General features: G+C 41.0%; 1 protein-coding gene across 3 annotated transcripts in view; it reads left to right on the top strand.

Annotated features, from left to right (window-relative positions):
- Positions 1-22,287, top strand: part of n4bp2 (NEDD4 binding protein 2) — an 86,703-nt gene that overhangs the window by 49,444 nt on the left and 14,972 nt on the right. For 2 of the 3 annotated variants that reach the window (XM_063043269.1, XM_063043270.1), the window contains exons 9-14: positions 1,772-1,817; positions 3,115-3,383; positions 13,592-13,713; positions 16,491-16,620; positions 18,395-18,583; positions 20,785-20,953. In XM_063043269.1, the coding sequence (XP_062899339.1) occupies positions 1,772-1,817; positions 3,115-3,383; positions 13,592-13,713; positions 16,491-16,620; positions 18,395-18,583; positions 20,785-20,953 (925 nt within the window). Of the gene's footprint in view, positions 1-1,771; positions 1,818-3,114; positions 3,384-4,138; positions 5,868-13,591; positions 13,714-16,490; positions 16,621-18,394; positions 18,584-20,784; positions 20,954-22,287 lie in introns of those variants that run through there. The other variant, XM_063043271.1, reaches the window with a different exon arrangement.

The following is a 22,287-nucleotide window of genomic DNA, read 5'->3' as shown; positions in this document are numbered from 1 at the left end:
GGAGGCATACAGGAGCAAGGTAGATCAATTGGTTGACTGGTGTTGCATCAACAACCTTGCACTCAACGTAGGTAAGACCAAGGAATCAATTGTGTACTTCAGGAAGGGGAAGTTGAGGGAACACACAACAGCCCTCATCGAGGGTCAGCAGTGGAAAGGGTGAGCAGTTTCAAGTTCCTGGGTATCAACATCTCAGTAGATCTATCCTGAATCCAACATAATGATGCAATTACAAAGAGAGCATGACAGCAGCCGTATTTTATTAGGCATTTGAGAAGACTTTGCAAATTTCTACTCTTCGGCTGGTGAGAGCATTTTAACTGATTGCATCAGTGTCTGATATAGAGGGACCACTGCACAGGATTAGAAAAAGCTGTAGAAAGTTGTAAACATAGCTAGCTCGGTCATGGACAATAGCCTCCCGAGCATCAAGGACACCTTTAGATATTTCTTATTGTACTTTGTATGTTTTTTAAAATTATGTATTGCAACGTACTGCTGCAGCAAAATAGCAAGTTTCACAACATTGTGTATGCTGGTGATATTAAACCTGATTCTGATTCTGATTCTGCCTTTATCCTGCATAAAACCTACCTTTTTAAAACATTTGGGCTTCTGGCCCTGTGTCTCCTTTTGTAGTTCCCCATCAGTTTTTATTTATTAACATTTTTATGGGATGCTTTGAGAATTTTTACTTCTGGTTAATGGTAAATTGGTTTATTTTACTGTCATTCATACTGAGGTACAGTGAAAAAGCCTGTTTTACATACTGTACATGCAGGTTATTTTAGTACAACATTATATTGAGGTAGTACAAGGGAAAACAATAACAAAATGCAGAACAAAGTGTTACAGGTACTAAGAAAGTGCATTAAAGGTAGACAATAAGGTACAAGATCATAACAAGCTTGATTCTGAGGTCAAGAGTCTATCTTAATCAGACAAGGGAACAACTGAGTGGATTTTTATTGGTGGGATAGAAGTTGCCCTTGATCCTGGTGGTATATGCTTTCTGGCTTTTGTATCTTCTTCCTGATGGGAGGGGACAGAAAAGAGAATGTCTGGGATGTGTTACTGCTTTATGGAGGCGGTAAGAAGTGTAGACAGAGTCCTTGGAGGGGAGGCTGGCTTCTGTAATGTTTTGAGCTGTGTCCACAGCTCTCTGCAGATTCATGCATTCATGTGCAGAGCAGTTGCCATAACAATCCATGATGCAGCTGCATTGGTTGTTCCATATGCATCAATAAACTTGGTGAGGGTCAAATGGGATATGACTTCTTTAGTCTCCTCAGGATGCAGGGCTCTGGTGAGCTTAATTAGCTGTGGTGTCTATGTGGTTGGACCAGGACAAGCTATAGTATATAACAATTCTATAAAAATGAAGGCTGTTGAGCTGTGACATTTAAAGTTCACAATTTTTAAAGTCAAAATTTTCAGTAGATTTTGTCTACTAAAATTGGTTATTAACTTCATGTATTAATAGTGATTTATATGTGCAAACTAAAGCAACGCAGCCAGTAGATGAGCTGGGTTTTGTGACAGAAAATTCCAGTTTTCCATATTTAATGAAGCATATTTGTTCTGTTTATTTACACAACAATAATGGCAAGCTATAACATCCTTGTTACATTTATTACTGAAAATTCCAGTAATGCATATTTTGTGAAGCTTTGTGTTTTGTAAATTTAATAGGTCTGAATTTGTCTCATACTTGTAATTAAATTGTTTGATTGGACTATCTTATTTGGATGTAACCTGTTCTCTTTACTAGGAGCGACAGAAGCAAGAATCTCTGTCCTATCAGCTGCTGTTGGAAGGTAATAAATACTGTTCATTCACTCAAAGTACAGGATTGGTTGACATTTTAGGAAATGGTGAAACTGAGGTGCATAACAGTAACTGAAAGAGGAGAAAGGGTAGTCTCGAGGTTGTGATGTTTCAGATGTTTCATGAAGCTTTAGTTAACAGAAGAATTGGTGCAAAAAAAGAAGTTAATTCCTTTAGCAAAGGGACGAACTTCTGCCTTGTGTGGTCTGGGTTTTTGCCTTCTTTAGGAGTACAGACCACCATTTATATGGAAATGCAGTGTTTACAGTTGAACAAGGATGTCCTAGGATCCCTTAATATTCACTCAAGACTCCATACCCTTGACATCGCAACTATCCTAAGGAATAGGAACACAATTAAATACGTTATGTGTGAAATCTGTGTGGTGGCACAGAGTCCCTCCCACTTCAGCCGACACCAAGGATAATCTAATTATTCAAAATACAATGAAGCAGTCCAAATCTCAGTTACCTTGAGTTATTGAATACAGAATTAAGTGTGAGATGTGCAGTATTTCTCTCAATATGTTACTAATGTCAGCAATGGTACATCTGGCAAACAGAAGCATACAATAGTAGTATTATTAAAGTCAATTCATCTACACTCAGTTCAGGTACCTCTAAATTGTCTGATTCCAAATGTGGATGCACAACCTGATTGTGTGATGGGCAATGAGAATTGTATTTTACTGCATTACTATCAAGTAGCCCGAGCAAAACCCATGTGCTTTGGGAGTCAAAGGAGAAACCCACAATGCTTTGATGTGGTTGAGACCAACTCCTGAATATCACTAAAGGTATTTTTCAAGAGGTTAACCATGGCCCAACTATCTTCAGCTGCTTCTTGAATTATGATTCTTCCATCACAAAATTAGGGATGAGATTTGGTGCTGTTTCCAGAGTATTTAATTTGAAATAGGATTTATGGTCTTTTTTAAAATTAAGATACCATATTTCATTCCTGTGTGTTTTTCTATTACTTAGTTGTAGAGAACCAGTTTCTTTATGTCTTTGCTGTGAAAATGATTACTAGGGTAAATGAAAACAGAAGTAAAACCCAAGGCTAGTTTAAATCCCCTTAAAATCAAAATTACTATCTTTAAAATAGCATACAAAGGGACATGTTTCAGGAACACCATGAGTGTGAAGTTGTTGTGTTAGTTGTGTTGGGTTGCTTTCACTTTCAATCACTTAATAGAAATTGTATCTTCATTGGACTTTTCTGTCTTTGGTTGCATTGTATATTGTGCGTAAAGTAACATTTACGAACATTATGTTTCTTCTTCAGGTGGTAATTTTTCTGAAAATTTGATTTTGGAGCTTGAGGGTGAAATGAAGGAGGAAGAGCCGCGTGGTTCTTCTCCATTGAAAAATGATGACAAACAGCCAAAGAAGAAGGCTGGAAATAAGTTAACCCCTTTACCTGCTTCATTCACTGCTAAGTCTGATGGACTGGAAGATCTTCCGTTTATGGATCATTGGAGTGCTCGAGTTCCTAGTGTGTCATTACGGGATATCATGTCTGAGGAGATGGATTTTGAGACAAGGCAGCACCAGGTATGCATATGGCTCCTCACTTAGCAGATCTGTGATTGAGGATTGAGGCTGAAAAAGCTGCTCTAACATTAGGAGAGATAGTGTGTATTTATGATTTTCGTTAAGTATATTTGTTCACTTGAGAATATGAAGGCTACAGAAAAGTCTGGATATCATATTTGCACTTTTTCAAATTTGGTAATGTTAGAGCAGCTTTTTCAGCCTTCAGTTATAAGGATATCATTTGTGGGTGTTTGCCTAGAAAACTGTAGAGATATGATATGTTAATTTGTAAGTGGTGAAAGGGGTAGCTGCCACTTCATCAACATAATGAAAATTGTAGTTGAGGGTGGGCGAAAACTACAGTCCACGGTCTTCTTGAGTGATGATGACGGGTTATTTTCTATGTCATGCTGAGAAAATGTACTTAAACATGTAAATTTTTGATATGTTTTTGCACATAATTTCATGTGAGGTGAGAGTGACTGGACTTGACATCAGGGCAGTATTTGACTGAACGTGATATCATAGAGCTCTGGTAAATTGAAAACCAGTGGGTATCAAGGAAAAACACTCTAATGGTTGGAGTTTTATCTTGTACAAAGGAAGATGGTTATGGTTGCTTGGGGTCAGTCATCCAGGAAATCCCTGCTGGAGTTCCTCAGAGCATTGTTCTAGGCCCAACCATCTTCAGATGCTTTCTTGAATCTTGAATTAAGAGATGGGGATGTGTGTTGATGAATACACAATATTCAGTTCTATTTGCAATTTTTCAGTAAATGAAGTCCATACATGGATGCAGCAGGACGCAGACAAGATGGGCTGATATGTGACAAGTAACATTTATGCCACAAAAATGCCAGGCAATGAAACTATCCAATCACAATCATTATTTATTATCTCTGACATATGACATGAAATTTATTGTTTTGTAGCAACAGTACAGTGCAAAGACTTAAAAATCTGTAAGTTACAAAATTAAATAAATAGTGTAAAAAGAGGAATAATGACTAGTGTTCATGTATTCATGGACCATTCAGAAACCTGATGGCAGAGTTACTAAATCATATGTGTATACTCAGGATCCTGTACCTCCACCCTGATGATAGTAACAAGAAGAGGGCATGTGCCGGATGGCAACAGTCCTTAATTGCAGAGTCTAATTACCTAACTTGGACATTTAATGGCATTAAACTTTGCTGAGTATTCACCATCAATATCCTGCACAACACCATTAACCAGAAACTCATGCAGGCTATCTGCATGCGTACCTCAGCCAAAAGACCAAGTTAGAGGCTGGATTTCCTGTGGCGAATGACTGACCTCCTCACATTCCAAATCCTTTCCATCGTCTACAGTATACAAATCAGGAGCAAGGTAGAATGCCAGCCACTTGCTTGGCTGAGGGCACTCTAGCAACTTCCAAGAAATTTAGTACTACTCAGGACATACGGGGCATTTAATGAGCATGTCGTTAACCACCCTATAGGGAACTCTATAGTTAGGGGATCAGACAGGTGATTCTGTGGAGGCAGGAAAGAAATACGGATGGTAGTCTGCCTCCCAGGTGCTAGGGTCCGGGATGTTTCTGATCGCATCCACGATATCCTGATGTGGGAAGGTAAACAGCCAGAGGTCGTGGTACATATTGGTACCAACGACATAGGTATGAAAACAGACTACAGGGAGTTAGGAAGAAAGCTGAGAAGCAACACCTCAAAGGTAGTAGATTACTGCCTGTACCACGTGACAGTGAGTATAGGAATAGAGTGAGGTGGAGGATAAATGAGTGGCTGAGGGATTGGAGCAGGGGGCAGGGATTCAGATTTCTGGATCATTGTGTAACCCTCAGTCCGGCTAGCAGCAGCGTAATCCAGGGGGTGATAGTCCCTGGCCTGGCCTAACTGAAGAAATCTTGTTTGGATGGATGCTGCGTGATGTATCCCCTGTTACAAATCAGTACCACGAAATAACAAACAGTACACAATATGCGATTAAACTATTGAGCTTTATAATTCTTAATTTGACTGTATGGTTAGTAAGGGAACAAAAAAAAGAGGCCCATTCTGATGAAATTATTATTGCGCAAACATTGGAGCTCACGGTTTCTCCGTTTGTTCCCGTCATCCTCCTCCAAGCATAGCTGACCCTCGGACCCTCACTCCTCAGTCCACTCTGTCCGGTGGTCTACCAACTCTCTCCATTCGCGTCCTCTCTCTTCATCTCTCCTGGACAAAAGACCGTGAAAATCCCTCCCCCAGACCCACAGGAAAGAACAACATCCCTCTCATTGGATAGCCCCACATTTCAAAGTCCCGTTATCTCTAATCATAACCCAAGCATTGCTGCTACAGAGAAACCATTACATTAGCAGTGAAACATTACAGAAAGGCCGTTACATTAGCAGTGAAACCTTACAGCGTGCTACAATTGGGACCTGGCTTGGGGGAGGCGTGACCTGTACAAAAAGGACGGGTTGAACTTGAATCCGAGGGGGACCAGTATCCTGGCAGGGAGGTTTGCTAAGGCTATTGGGGAGAGTTTAAACTAGAATTACTGGGGGGGCGGGAACTGAACTGAAGAGACGGAGGAGGGACTGGTTGGCTCACATATAGAGAAAGCTTGGAGACAGTGCAAGAGGGAGGATAGGCAGGTGGGGATATGCTCAGAACGATGGTATGAGATGCGTCTATTTTAATGCAAGAAGCATCATGAACGAAGCAGATGAGCTTAGACCTTGGATCAGTACTTGGAGCTATGATATTACAGAGACTTGGATGGCTCAGGTGCAGGAATGGTTACTTAGAGTGCCAGGCATTAGATGTTTCAGAAAGGACAGGGAGGGAGGCAAAAGAGGTGGGGGCGTGGCACTGCTGATCAGAGATAGTGTGACGGCCACAGAAAAGGAGGAAGTAATGGAGAGATTCTCTACTGAGTCTCTGTGGGTGGAAGTTAGGAACCGGAAGGGGTCAATAACTCTACTGGGTGTTTTTTATATACCACCCAACAGTAACAGGGACTTCGAGGAGCAGATAGGGAGACAGATTCTGGAAAGGTATAATAATAACAGGGTTAACAACAGGAATTCTGCAGATGCTGGAAATTCAAGCAACACACATCAAAGTTGCTGGTGAACGCAGCAGGCCAAGCAGCATCTGTACGAAGAGGTGCAGTCGACATTTCAGGCCGAGACCCTTCGTCAGGACTAACTGAAGGAAGAGTTAGTAAGGGATTTGAAAGTTGGAGGGGGAGGGGGAGATCCAAAATGATAGGAGAAGACAGGAGGGGGAGGGATAGAGCCAAGAGCTGGACAGGTGATAGGCAAAAGGGGATACGAGAGGATCATGGGACAGGAGGTCCGGGAAGAAAGACGGGGGGGGGGTGACCCAGAGGATGGGCAAGAGGTATATTCAGAGGGACAGAGGGAGAAAAAGGAGAGTGAGAGAAAGAATGTGTGCATAAAAATAAGTAACAGATGGGGTACGAGGGGGAGGTGGGGCCTAGTGGAAGTTAGAGAAGTCGATGTTCATGCCATCAGGTTGGAGGCTACCCAGACGGAATATAAGGTGTTGTTCCTCCAACTGGAGTGTGGCTTCATCTTTACAGTAGAGGAGGCCGTGGATAGACATGTCAGAATGGGGATGGGATGTGGAATTAAAATGTGTGGCCACTGGGAGATCCTGCTTTCTCTGGCGGACAGAGCGTAGATGTTCAGCAAAGCGGTCTCCCAGTCTGCGTCGGGTCTCGCCAATATATAAAAGGCCACATCTGGAGCACCGGACGCAGTATATCACCCCAGTCAACTCACAGGTGAAGTGTTGCCTCACCTGGAAGGACTGTTTGGGGCCCTGAATGGTGGTAAGGGAGGAAGTGTAAGGGCATGTGTAGCACTTGTTCCGCTTACAAGGATAAGTGCCAGGAGGGAGATCAGTGGGGAGGGATGGGGGGGACGAATGGACAAGGAAGTTGTGTAGGGAGCGATCCCTGCGGAATGCAGGGGGGGGGGAGAGAAAGATGTGCTTAGTAGTGGGATCCCGATGGAGGTGGCGGAAGTTACGGAGAATAATATGTTGGACCCAGAGGCTGGTGCGGTGGTAGGTGAGGACCAGGGGAACCCTATTCCTAGTGGGGTGGCGGGAGGATGGAGTGAGAGCAGATGTACGTGAAATGGGGGAGATGCGTTTAAGAGCAGAGTGATAGTGGAGGAAGGGAAGCCCCTTTCTTTAAAAAAGGAAGACATCTCCCTCGTCCTAGAATGAAAAGCCTCATCCTGAGAGCAGATGCGGTGGAGACGGAGGAATTGCGAGAAGGGGATGGCATTTTTGCAAGAGACAGGGTGAGAAGAGGAATAGTCCAGATAGCTGCGAGAGTCAGTAGGCTTATAGTAGACATCAGTGGATAAGCTGTCTCCAGAGACAGAGACAGAAAGATCTAGAAAGGGGAGGGAGGTGTCGGAAATGGACCAAGTAAACTTGAGGGCAGGGTGAAAGTTGTAGGCAAAGTTAATAAAGTCAACGAGTTCTGCATGTGTGCAGGAAGCAGCGCCAATGCAGTCGTCGATGTAGCGAAGGAAAAGTGGGGGACAGATACCAGAATAGGCACGGAACATAGATTGTTCCACAAACCCAACAAAAAGGGAGGCATAGCAAGGACCCATACGGGTGCCCATAGCTACACCTTTAGTTTGGAGGAAGTGGGAGGAGCCAAAGGAGAAATTATTAAGAGTAAGGACTAATTCCGCTAGACGGAGCAGAGTGGTGGTAGAGGGGAACTGATTAGGTCTGGAATCCAAAAAGAAACTTAGAGCTTTGAGACCTTCCTGATGGGGGATGGAAGTATATAAGGACTGGACATCCATGGTGAAAATAAAGCGGTGGGGGCCAGGGAACTTAAAATCATCGAAAAGTTTAAGAGCGTGAGAAGTGTCACGAACATAGGTTGGAAGGGATTGAACAAGGGGTGATAAAACAGTGTCGAGGTATGCTTAAATGAGTTCGGTGGGGCAGGAGCAAGCTGAGACAATAGGTCGGCCAGGACAGGCAGGCTTGTGGATCTTGGGTAGGAGGTAGAAACGGGAAGTGCGAGGTGTGGGAACTATAAGGTTGGTAGCAGTGGATGGGAGATCCCCTGAGCGGATAAAGTCGGTGATGGTGTGGGAGACAATGGCCTGGTGCTCCTTAGTGGGGTCACGATCGAGGGGTAAATAAGAGGAGGTATCCGCGAGGTATCGCTGTGCCTCGGCAAGGTAGAGGTCAGTACGCCAGACTACAACAGCACCCCCCTTATCGGCAGGTTTAATAATAAGGTTAGGATTAGTGCGGAGGGAGTGGAGAGCAGAGCATTCCGAAGGAGTGAGGTTGGAATGGGGACAAGGTGCGGTAAAGTCAAGACGGTTGATGTCTCGTCGGCAGTTAGCGATAAAGAGATCCAGAGCAGGCAGAAGACCAGAGTGGGGTGTCCATGAAGAAGAGGAGTGTTGAAGACGGGAGAAGGGGTCATCAGTGGGGGTGGAAGAGTCCTTGCCGAAGAAGTAGGCTCGGAGACGGAGACGGCGGAAGAAAAGTTCTGCATCGTGGTGAACACGGAACTCGCTGAGGTGTGGGCGAAGGGGGACAAAGGTGAGGCCCTTACTGAGGACAGAGCGTTCTGCCTCCGACAGTTGAAGGTCGGAGGGGATGGTAAAGATCCAGCACGGATGAGAGCTGGGATCAGAGGGGGGAGGGGGGGGAGGCTGGGGGTGTCAATGGAGAGGGGAGGGTTGGGGTGAGAGGAAGATGGAGCCTCTGAGGGCCCAGGAGTTGACGGTGGGATCTGAGGGAGATGGGATTGCAGAGTATTGGTGGGGGAAGGGGAGACGGGAGTCACAATAGCAGCACATAAAGACCCGGCATGGAGCTCAAGGCTGGAATCTTGAGAGCTGGGATCAGAGGCGGGAGGGGGGAGGCCGGGGGTGTCAATGGAGAGGGGAGGGTTGGGGTGAGAGGAAGATGGAGCCTCTGAGGGCCCAGGAGTTGACGGTGGGATCTGAGGAAGACGGGGCTGCGGAGTGGTGGTGGGGGAAGGGGAGACGGGAGTCACAACAGCAGCACATAAAGACCCGGCCTGGAGTTCAAGGCTAATAACAGGGTTGTTGTGGTGGGAGATTTTAATTTCCCAAATAGTAATTGGCATCTCAAACACGAGGAAATCTGCAGATGCTGGAATTCAAGCAACACACAGAAATTGCTGGTAAACGCAGCAGGCCAGGCAGCATCTATTGGAAGAGGTACAATCAATGTCGACTGTACTTCTTCCAATAGATGCTGCCTGGCCTGCTGCGTTCACCAGCATTTTTTGTGTTAATTGGTATCTCTCTAGGGCAAGGGGTTTAGATGGGGTGGAGTTTGTTAGATGTGCTCAGGAAGGTTTCCTGACACAATATGTAGATAAGCCTACAAGAGGAGAGGCTGTACTAGATCTGGTATTACGAAATGAATCTGGTTAGTTGTCAGGTCTCTCAGTGGGAGAGCATTTTGGAGATAGTGATCACAGTTCTATCTCCTTTACCATAGCATTGGAGAGGGATAGGAACAGACAAGTTAGGAAGACGTTTAATTGAAGTAAGGAGAAATATGAAGCTATCAGGCAGGAACTTGGAAGCATAAATTGGGAACAGATGTTCTCAGGGAAATGTATGGCAGAAATGTGGCAAATGTTCAGGTGATATTTGCATGGGGTTCTGCATATGTACTTTCCAATGAGACAGGGAAAGGATGGTAGGATACAGGAACTGTGGTGTACAAAGGCTATTGTAAATCTAGTCAAGAAGTAAAGCTTACGAAAGGTTCAAAAAACTAGATAATGATAGAGATTTAGAAGTTTATAAGGCTAGCAGGAAGGAGCTTAAGAATGAAATTAGGAGAGCCAGAAGGGGCCGTGACAACGCCTTGGTGAGTAGGATTAAAGAAAACTCCAAGGCATTCTACAATGTGAAGAGCAAGAGGATAGGACCAATCAAGTGTGACAGTTGAAAAGTGTGTATGGAACCAGAGGAGATAGCTGAAGTATTTAATGAATACTTTGCTTTAGTCTTCACTACAGAGAAGGATCTTGACGATTGTAGGGATGACTTACAGCAGATTGAAAAGCTTGAGCATAAATACATTAAGAAAGAGGATGTACTGATGCTTTTGGAAAGCATCAAGTTGGATAAGTCTCTGGGACTGGATGAGATGTACCCCAGGCTACTGTGGGAGACGAGGGAGGAGATTGCTGAGCCTCTGGCAATGATCTTTGCATCATCAATGGGGACGGGGGAGGTTCCGGAGGATTGGAGGGTTGCAGATGTTGTTCCCTTATTCAAGAAAGGGAGTAGAGATAGCCCAGGAAATTATAGACCTGTGAGTCTTACTTCAGTGGTTGGTAAGTTGGTGGAAGAGATCCTGAGAGGCAGGATTTATGAACATTTGGAGAAGTATAATATGATAAGGAAAAGTCAACATGGCTTTGTCAAAGGCAGGTCATGCCTTATGAGCATGATTGAATTTTTTGAGAATGTGACTAAACATGTTGATGAAGGTAGAGCGGTAGATGTAGTGTATATGGATTTCAGCAAGGCATTTGATAAGGTACCCCATGCTAAGCTTATTGAGAAAGTAAGGAGGCATGGGACCTTGCTTTGTGGATCCAGAATTGACTTGCCCACAAAAGGCAAAGACTGGTTGTAGATGGGTCATATTCTGCATGGAGGTCCATGACCAGCGGTGTGCCTCAGGGATCTGTTCTCGGACCCCTTCTCTTCATGATTTTTACAAATGAGCTGGATGAGGAAGTGGAGGGATGAGTTAGTAAATTTGCTGATGGCACAAAGGTTGGGGGTGTTGTGGATAGTGTGATGGGCTGTCAGAGGTTACAGTGTGACATCGATAGGATGCAAAACTGGGCTGAGAAGTGGCAGATGGAATTCAACCCAGATAAGTGTGAGGTGGTTCATTTTGGTAGGTCAAATATGATGGCAGAATATAGTATTAGGATCAGAGGGATCTTAGGATCCGAGTCTATAGGACACTCAGAGTTGCTGCACAGGTTGACTGTGTGGTTAAGAAGGTGTACAGTATATTGGTCTTCATCAACCGCGGGATTGAGTTTCAGAGCCGAGAGGTAATGTTACAGCTATATAGGACCCTGGTCAGACCCCACTTGGAGTACTTTGCTCAGTTCTGGTCACCTCTCTACAGGAAGGATGTGGAAACTATAGAAAGGGTGCAGAGGAGATTTACAAGGATGTTGCCTGGATTGGGGAGCATGCCTTATGAGAATAGGTTGAGTGAACTCGGCCTTTTCTCCTTGGAGTGATGGAAGATGAGAGGTGACTTGATTGAGGTGTATAAGATGATGAGAGGCATTGATCGTGTGGATAGTTTGGGGCTTTTTCCCAGGGCTGAAACGGCTATCACAAGAGGGCACAGTTTTAAGGTGCTTGGAAGTAGGTACAGGGGAGAAGTCAGGGTAAGTTTTTTACGCAGAGAATGATGAGTGTGTGGAATGGGCTGCTGGTGATAGTGTTGGAGGTGGATACGAAAGGGTCTCTTAGGCGACTCCTGGATAGGTACATGGATCTTAGAAAAATAGAGGGCTATGGGTTACCTTAGGTAATTTCTAAAATAAGTACATGTTCGGCACAGCATTGTGGGCTGAAGGGCCTGTATTGTGCTGTAGTTTTTTCTATGATTCTAACTGCTAAATGCTCTAAAGTCATTACTCTGGGCTACTCGAAAAGTACTTCCCAAACCCATGACTTCTACCATAAGGGCAGTTGATACATGGAAACATCACCACCTGCAGGTTCCCCTCCATGTCCATGAGTTGGAAATGTAACACCAGTTCTTTGTCATCACTAACTATAAATCCTGGAACTCCCTACCCAATGTCATTGAGAAGAATAATTTCAGTCAGACTGTAACTATTCAAGAAGGTGGCTCACCAAAGCCTTTTAGGAGGCCGTTAGGAATGGGCAGTAAATGCAAACTTTGCCAGTTCCTGTAAATGAATATTATTTGGATGAAATTTGTACCGCTTTTATGAATAACTGTTGTAGACCCCTGGTAAGCCTCAGACTCGCTCAGCTGGCGTTCGTCTAGGGGGAGCAGCCTTCGGCCCCGCCAAACTGGGTAATCAAGTTTGGGTGGATGCTGTGTGATGTACCCCACCCCGCCCAAATAACAGACAATACACCATATGCGATTAAATGATTACACTTTATAGATATTACTAGAACTATGTAATTAATAGAGATAAAATATAAAAGCAAAATAAAAGGTGCCAAACTTATCAAATTTCAACCACTTCATGCACAACAGTTGGAGCTCAAGTAACGGAGTCCTCTTTCCACCATCGATCCCCTCTGACCCCCTCGACTGGCTGCCTGGGACCAACCATGGTGGTCGACCAGACGCTCCACACGGGTCTGTCTTCGTCTCCTCTCCTTGCCGAAGACCCTGGGTCTCGGACTCCCTTTCAGGGTCGGTCCCGCTGCCCAGCTTACAGCATTGTATCTCCTCACTCTGTCCCTATCCGCCTTCTGTGCCAAAACCTCGCAAAACAATAGCTTACAGATGCACAAGAAAGAATAACATCTATCCCAGTTGGTTCGTTCTCTGTCTTATCAATAATATAATCCAAACAAGCAGAGAGAGAGAACTCCTTACATCGTAGCTACTATTACAGAAAAGCCATTTTGATTATAACATAACAAAGAAGCCATTTTGTTAGCCTTTGCAGTAACATAAAAGAAGAAACCCCTTACACAGTTTATGGTCAATTTTTCATTTAGTTTGTTGCTTGTTAGTGTAGCTGTATAGGAATGGCTCAGCTGGAGGTGTAAAACCTCTTAATTAAAATGAACAGTGCTGCAGATACTTAATAAGCTTCATCCTAATTTCAGTATTGGTATGATTTTTCCAGAACTTTGAACCTTTTACACAATCAATATTCTGTATACTGAATTGTAGCATTAAATATAAGATACAGAAACTTTTGAAGTAATCTTGCATGTTTATGATGGGAGAGAGAATGGAGTTGAGAGTTGTTCATGTTGTCATTGTAAGGTGAATAGCCATTAATGGTTACCCTAAGTAATGGAATTACCCACTTCAGTAAAATTTAACAGTATGGGCATCATGTATCAAATGAATGTTAAATTAATTAATTATTAACTTCTATAACTGAGACTTTTTTTATATCCTATGTAGTCCTTCACAAATTCTGTCCTGTCCTCAAAGGATTGTGCAACTAAACTGAAGGAAAAACGTCTCTTTGAGATGTTTCCAGGCATTGATAAACATTTCATTATGGATATGTTTAAAGACAACAAGTAAGTTTCAGTTAAAATTTAATGTAACTATATATTTTAAATTTTTGATCTTAGTAAGTGATCCCAAAGTGCTAAATCATGTCTTCAGCATATCAAGTCAAGTCAAGTCACTTTTTATTGTCATTTCGACTATAACTGCTGGTACAGTACACAGTAAAAACGAGACAACGTTTTTCAGGACCATGGTGCTACATGAAACAATACAAAAACTACACTGAACTACATAAAAACAACACAAAAACTACACTAGACTACAGACCTACCCAGGACTTCATAAAGTGCACAAAACAGTGCAGGCATTACAATAAATATAAACAAGACAATATGCACTGTAGAGGGCGGTAGGTTGTTGTCAGTCCAGGCTCTGGGTATTGAGGAGTCTGATAGCTTTGGGGAAGAAACTGTTACACAGTCTGGTCGTGAGAGCCTGAATGCTTCGGTGCCTTTTGCCAGATGGCAGGAGGGAGAAGAGTTTGTATGAGGGGTGCGTGGGGTCCTTCATAATGCTATTTGCTTTATGGATGCAGCGTGTGGTGTAAGTGTCTGTAATGGTGGGAAGAGGGACCCCGATGATCTTCTCAGCTGACCTCACTATCCGCTGCAGGGTCTTGCAATCCGAGACCCTGCAGTGAAGGGTCTCAAGCAAGATATGTTGGCTCTCAAAGCATTCAAATCTACAGTAATTTGTTTTTCATTCTTTTGTTTATATCTTACATTATTTCAGCTGTTTGCCTTATCCAAACACTAGTAACCGAGAACTTTGAAGAATAATGTTTAATGTTTATTACAAAATATTGAAATCTTAAGTTTAGTATAAGAACTTATTGCCATATCTTATGGATCTCTCTAAATGGAATAACTAAAGTTCAAAATTCACATTTTAAGATGAAATCCTCATGATCTGTAATATTTTTCTTTCATAAATTAAATTAACAGACATTCATCTCAAAAGGATTTAATTTAGATGATAAATGAAATAGAGTGGAAAACTTTTTAATTACTTCAGTTTTTCCAGTAATCTGTCACTGATTTTTGATTGAAGCTTCACTGGTTTTTAAACATTTCAGAAGTTGATTAATTCTGAATTTCAGTGTACAATATTTTAAACAATATTACTGATCATGATTTGAACTGTTAGATCACAAGAATGACTTTGAGTGCCACCTCTCCCTATATCTTCCTCCCTTCTTGACTTTGCCATATACTTCCTGCCTCTGGCTTTAAGAATTTGCCATTGTTCGGCAGCCATAATCCCAGAATAATTTCACTCTGGTCTTGGATCTGAGGAGGAGTGCAGAAACATTCTCAAGTCACTTATAACTGTACTCTTCAAATCCTGGATTCTAACTGCTGGCTCTCTATTTGTCATAGTCCTTCTAGAGCTGCTAGATCTTTCACTTCAGCTGTTTGTTAATTCTCTGCTACCTCCCCATGCCTCTTCTTCCCTTAATGTCTTACATGAACTCAGCTTACTCATCATCAAAGGCAAGTATGATTTTCAAGCTCCAAACATGCTGAAACCTCTGGTATATTTCCAACCCTTTCAAAACATCAGTCGGCACCCACTCCTCCAAAAATTTATTCTTATTTTTACTTGATATTCAAAGCAACTGTCCCCATTACTAAATTGCTTTTTCAATGTCCTTGAACATGTCTCAAAAATTAATACTGCCCCTTCTACAATTTTTTAAATTTATGTGCGTTCCTGCCAGTGCCAAAGTGCTAAATAAAGAGATTTTTTTTACTCTTTATGTTTATTTCTCTTCCTCCCCAGCTTTTAATTTCTTTATATCCTTTGATATGATTTACTTTGGCAACATCCTTCAGTGTTTCTTATCTGTTTCCCAGTTTGACTGGCACCTGATCATACCCTTACCTATCTGATAATAACCTGGGTAGTTTCTCTATCTGCTGTTGGATTAGCATCCTTGCAAATCCCCATAGAATGTCCTTTTCCTGACCTACGTCTACATCTTGGCAACATCATCTGCAAGAATGGAATCAGTTTCTAAATGCAACTGAACATGTCCTGTTCTAAGTCTATTCTTACTTACTGCCCATTATCCACCATCTCTGTCTATATAGAATAATTCTTCATTGCTGCTTCCATAATAATTTTTTTTGACCAGTCAGGATTGCTAGCCCTGAGCTGAACCCCCAAACCTAGTGGACCGGTGGACCACTCTTAGTCTGGCTCATTGACCTGTTTGGCATGGATAACCCAATCAAGAGTCAAAGCACAAGGCCCTGACTCTAGCTCTCTGGGTCATTGAGGCACACAAGCCTCCAAACCCTATGACGTGCTTGTGGTCTCCTTGGAGGAATTCTACTCTTATTAAGTGCTTCTTTATTTTGGGCAAGTTATTCAATATTCGGTTGTGAATAAAAGGCATTTCCCCATTGCAATATTCTGGATACCCTTCATTGTGTTTGACTGTAAACTGAGGTTAGGTCATCACTTTCCTCCCTGCATGAAGTCTGCTTAGTCCTGTCTTTAAATCACTCGTGTCCATTGTTAGTATCTGTGCTCTTTACCTTCGTGCCCAGTTATTTGAATTCTCTTCTGGCCTTTTCTCATCTGTATAAACATGAGCTCTTGCTGACTTTAACCTATCTAGTACCCTGTTTTACTCACCCATCTGGCATGTCTTTGATGATCTTGTGCCCACTTTAATTCTTGGATTTGCTCCTCTGTATTAAAGTTAATGGATAAATGCAAATTCTCTCTATGTTTTCAGCATTAAAGAATTGCTTGAATTAATTTTGTTTTACTTTAGCTATTCCTTTGAACAAACAGAAGAGTTTATGAAGTCTTTATTTGACTGTGATCTGGAGTCAACAAAAGCTATCAAAGTTCATGAAGGTACCCCTCAAACTGAATTGCCTGTGAGCAAAAATAAAGATAAGGTAAGCTGTGGATTGAAAATTGTTAAGAATTTGAAGCTAGTGACTATAATTACTGTAAGTTACTCGTTTGATGGCTTCAACAGAAACAATCGGGCTTAAATTTATTTCATAAAGCAAAGCCCTTCATATGCTGAAAGTCTTAAAAACACCAATAATACTGGAGATGCTTACCAGATGAAGTAGCTTCTGTGTACAGAGAAGCATAGATATTACTTCAGATTAATGACCTTTCATTAGAACTGTAAAAATGAGAAAACAAGAATGTTTTAGTTACAGAGAGGGGTAGGGGTAGAGGGAGCAGAGAAAATATTTGCTCAAGGCAAGACTGAGATAATCCAGGTAACACAAATACGGCTGGTATTTGTGAGAAGGAGATGAATAGTTAATAATCATAGCTATCTGAAGACGTATAAATGGAGGACTATAAAAGGGGCCAATATTAAAAGTAATGCTGGAATTTGAGATGCAGGACACATCAGCTGTTGGTAGTCTGAAATAAAAGAGAATGCCAGAAGCACTTTGTAGATTAGGTGGCATTCATTAGTCTTGATGAAGTTTCTTAGCCCAAAATATCAATAATTTATCCCCCTCCAAAGATTCTGCCGTACTTACCGAGTTCCTCCACTATTTTTTGTGTGTTGCTCAAGATTTCCAGCATCTGCAGAACCTCTTGTGTTTTTGTCAAATGCTAACTCCTTTTCTAAGCTCAGCTTTCATCGAGCTAGGAAGGCACTTCATAAATAAATTAAAACAATTGACACTGTTTGGCTTTCTGCTGGTGAGGATACATATTTATCACTTTCAAGGTTACGAGGACTCATTGCAGTGGTGAACTGGGAGGGAATGCGTAGAACTAAGAATGATCATGGCCTTGAGCCAGACAGTTATTAGAAGGTCATTGCCCAGGGTTGGACTGTCCTAAGGGCATTAAAACAGAAAAATAGGCGCAGGGCCTTCTAGCCTCCTCCATCATTCAATGTGATTATGGCAATTTCAGTAGCATGTTCCAGCTCTGTTCGTATCCCCAAATGACATTTGTGTCTATGAATCTTATTAATCAATAACCATCAATCTTATCTATCTTTAAATATATTCAGTGTAGAACTGAATTCCACAAGTTTACCACCTTTGAGTGAAGAAATTTCCTTGTCCACACTAAGATCTTTTGGAGGCTGCAGTTCTGTTTGAGTTTCGTATCAGAGTAGCAGCACTTGCCGCTTAGTCTTGATTACCAAACCTAACTGTATCTACCAGGTGTTGGTCAGGTATCAAAAATTAGAAGTTCTTGGGTTTAGGTCAGGGTTGATATTATCAGTGGCCATTGACGAGTTTTAATTTTATACCTGAACAGCCCAATAAACTGAAAATCTTGCCAAGAATATATAGCATTATCATAGTTTTTTTTTTGCTGCTTATGTCAGATTTACATCAAACACATGGAACATAGATCAGAGTGCAGCACAGGAGCAGCCCCTTTAGCCTATGATTTGTGCACTGAACAAAATACCAGATTAAACTCTTTTGTCTGTACATGATCCATATTATTCCATTCCTTGCATATTCCTGTATCTACCTAAAAATTGCTTAAGTGCCAGTATCGTATCTGCTTGTATCACTGCCAATGGCAATTCACTCCAGGTACCTGCCATTCTCTGTAAAAGAAAACTTGCCCCACATATTTCCTTTAAACTTTAAACTTTCCCACTCTCACCTTAAATGTGCCTTCTAATATTTGACTTCTAGTAAAATTTTGTTTGGCTTTTGTCTACTTTAGGCAGTATTGACCAAAGATATTAAAGAATCTCGAAGTGAACATGTTTTCCATAATGTAGAATACCCTGATTATGAAGGTTTTCGGATTGAGGCAGCTCTGCATAGACGCAAGCAGCAAGATTTCTTCAGTAAGGCTGCAGCAGCTCATGGAAGGAATATGAAAGCAGTTGCCACGTATTATGCACAGCAGGTAAGTGTACACTAAAAAAGGAATAGAGGTCAAATAGCTGTCTTTCTCTGACGTGGGCAGCTAAAAATTTAACCAAACTGTATGTGCAACTTCTGTGTAAGTGAATTAAACTGTTTCAACATGTGCAAGTGCCATTATACTGCATCTCTCTGATTTATGGACATACCTACATATGAACAAGCTGCCATAATATTAAATTCAAAACTGATGTACATACCTTCATTCCTAAGAAGGGCAGAACTAGTTTTCTCTCTCCACTTTTAGTAAATGTTCTTATTAGCCTTATGTGCTTTTAGCCTTATTTGGAAGAACAGCTACTATATTCAGTGATTATTGTGTTTTTTTTCCCCCGACTTATGGACAAAATTAATGTATGGACATTTGTAAAAATGCGTCCTGTTCATTACCTAGGGATAGCCTGTGGAGAACTTTTGAGGTGAGGGAAACATGATACTGTTTGAAGAACAAATAGAAAACCAATACAATTTTTACACATCCAGTGGGAACTGGATCTTTTGCGAGAAGTTCGTAGTACCAAAAAAAAGGATTAATTTTATTTTGGAAGTTTAACTGCAGGCTTTTCCTATATTGTCAATCTTATGTTTGTAAGCTTATTCTTAACATGTGGTGATTTTGTAAACTGTTTTATTATTGCAAACAACTGAGCAGTTTCAAGTTCTGTGTAATTGTTTTGCATTATTTGCCTCTTGATGTCATTAATTGCAATTTAGCAAACAGTTTTTTTCAACTTGAATATTCTTTTTAAGTATTTGAATATGAAAGTAACCAGTTGAAAGAAATCTTTTCTACAGAATGATAGGAGTATTTTCAACAAAACATTTAAGAACATTATTCTTTAACATATATGTTCTAAAACTATCAATGATTAGAGTTAGGAATGAACTAGGGGGCTTTTCCTTCCAAATGTGTTGTACCAATTCTCATGTATTGAGGTTAATTTTTATATTTGCCAGTAGTCCCGACTTCTCAGAGGCAAAGAGACTTCAGCTGTTGGGATCTGGAGTGAAAACAAGCTGCTGGAGAACTCTGTAGTCAGAGTAGAATCTGGGAGTAAAGGAATTGTCAACATTTTGAACCAGGAACTAATGCAGAATTTCAAACCGGAATGTCCACAGTTCCTTCCCTCCACAGATGCAGTTCAACCCGCTAACTTCTTCAGCATTTTTTTGATTAAGTTCTGATTTGATGTTTAAACATTCAAGTTACATTGTACATTGAAGAAAGTCAGTGAGTTTTGCCAGTTCCTAGAAGGATAATCTCATTACTTTAATTTTCCCTTCCTTATTTCCGAATTCCTATGAATCTAATTCATCTTAATTTCACCAACTCATCTTTTGCTATTTCTTGCTATTTTCACGCACAGTATCCAAATAACATACAAATGCATCTTTGGAACATTGGAGTAAACAGGAGCACCCAGAGGAAACCCATGTAGTCACAGAAAGAACAAGCAAAATCCTCACACTTACTTTTGAGGTTAGGTTTGAACACTGCTGCACTGTCATACCACCCACTGGAAGTAGTTAGATCACAAGAAAATTTGCAGTATTTAGTAATGTCAAATACTAGAGAACATAGATTTTAGGTGAGTGATGGAAAGTTTAAAGGTGATTTATGAATTATTTTACACAGAAAGTTGTTGCCTGGAACATGCTGTCAAGGGAAGTAGTGGAATCATTTGCTGCTGCTTTTGTTGGATGCATCAAAGAGTCAAAATTATTTGAAAGTGTTTCAATTTTATCCTTTGTTTAACAACAACACTTTCAATGTCATTCATTCACTCATGATATACTTATCAACCCACCAGCAGATCTGGCTGAATCAGCAGCCTCGGTAGCAACCAAAGGTTTAAGCATTAGATTATTCCAGATTTAAATCTTTAGTGTATTTCATCACAATGCCATCACAAAATAATCCATACATTTTTTGTACAAACTGTACCTGAATATAAATTTATCAGCATAATTTTTGTTCATAATTGAAATTAATGTTCATACTGAAGTAACATGGTGTTACATATGTAATTTTAGTGAACTCCAGAAACTTAAGTAGTGAACACATACTTGCCTGTCTTTGACAGCTGAATTGCATTTGCAAATTATGTATATTGAAAATACCATTTTGTTCAGTTGAAAACTGAACCTGCAACATTATGACTGAGTTTTATCCAATATTTTAAGGGTCATCTTCATGGTGAAAAGATGAAAGAAGCTAACCACAGAGCTGCTTTAAACATTTTTAAGCAAGTGAATGCATCATTACTTCCAAAAAATGTTTTAGACCTTCATGGCCTTCATGTGGCTGAAGCCCTGCAATATTTGGAGGAAGTGCTATTCCAGAAGATTAATGGTGGGTAACTGGTAATGTGTATGGTTAACTATGGATCAACTTGATAAGGCAGAAATAAATCTCTGAAATTCTCCCTCTCTTGTTTCCTCAGCTTATTTATTTCTGCCTTTGTAGTACAAACCTTCGATAATCAATATATGAGAGGGGAAGAGGTACAAAGAATATTCAGAACTACAGTGGATTCCGGTTAATTGGGACACATCGGGATCAGTACATTTTGGCCCAATTAAACGGCTACTTCAAATAGCCAAAGTTTCATGGAAATAGTTAAAAAGGTATATAAAAAAAAGAAACTACTGTTTAACTGAGTAACAAATTATGCATTTAAATGAAATGTAGAATAAATTAGAACACTACCAAGACTACTACAGTGCTACAAAACTGTAGTAGTTCCTAATAGTTGGCGACAGAGGAATTCATTCAATGTATGCTGACATGTTCTTTTGATAATTAAACAAAATCAGTACAGACACCTCGTGCAGATAGTGGACTGCCTTCAAACAGTGCTTTCGACTATTGTGTCCTCCAAATCTTCATTTTCATTGTAACACTCAAGATGATTGTTGATACCTTCAAATGCTTCATGGTGCCTAACTTGTTGAAGTAGTGAAATCATTTCATTTTCACTCCCAGCCATATCTGGCATTTCCATGCCTGAATGCTTAAAACCACAGTGAGCAAAACAGTTCTGAATTGTCTCATTGTTTATTACTTGCCAACTATTAGTGACAAAAATCATTGCTTTTTGAATACAAATAAGCAACTGATGCTAGTTAAAAACTGTTCGCTCTAAACACGGTGTAGTGCGTAGCGGCCACATGACGTGCACATGACTAACTCTAGTTAGAAAATTTTCGGCAACAGTCTGCTGCTTCAATTAAGTGGCATAGTGTCCCAAATAAATGAAGGGAATACTAGCTAGTTTCTTGATTTGTTTTTGTTCTTTAAGAGTTACCCAAATAAGCAGCTGTCCTGATTAACCGATGGCCCAATTAACCGGAATCCACTCTATTTATTTTCCTAAGGGAATGTGGCTCCAAGTCTTAATTTGTCAAGCACAGAAGGGTTGATCTGCAGTTTATTTTAACAAAGCTCAATTGGTTGATAACAGCAGAACAAAATTGTTTTTTCTGGTCACAAATGATTGGGCAATCATTACTAAACTGTATTGGCTCATAAAAATATACAGGGCTAATAGTGTAAAGAGCAACAACGTCATAATGACTCTCCTAATTTCAGTTAACAAATTTCACGACACATGCTGGTGATAATAAACCTGATTCTGATTCTAATCCAAAGCATTTCACCTTAAGTTAATGAATTGTTGATGATTT

Source organism: Mobula hypostoma, chromosome 3 (genome assembly GCF_963921235.1).
Source record: "Mobula hypostoma chromosome 3, sMobHyp1.1, whole genome shotgun sequence".
Classification (NCBI taxonomy): Eukaryota; Metazoa; Chordata; class Chondrichthyes; order Myliobatiformes; family Myliobatidae; genus Mobula; species Mobula hypostoma.
Note: the sequence above shows the minus strand (reverse complement) of the source record. Positions and strands in the feature narration are given on the sequence as shown.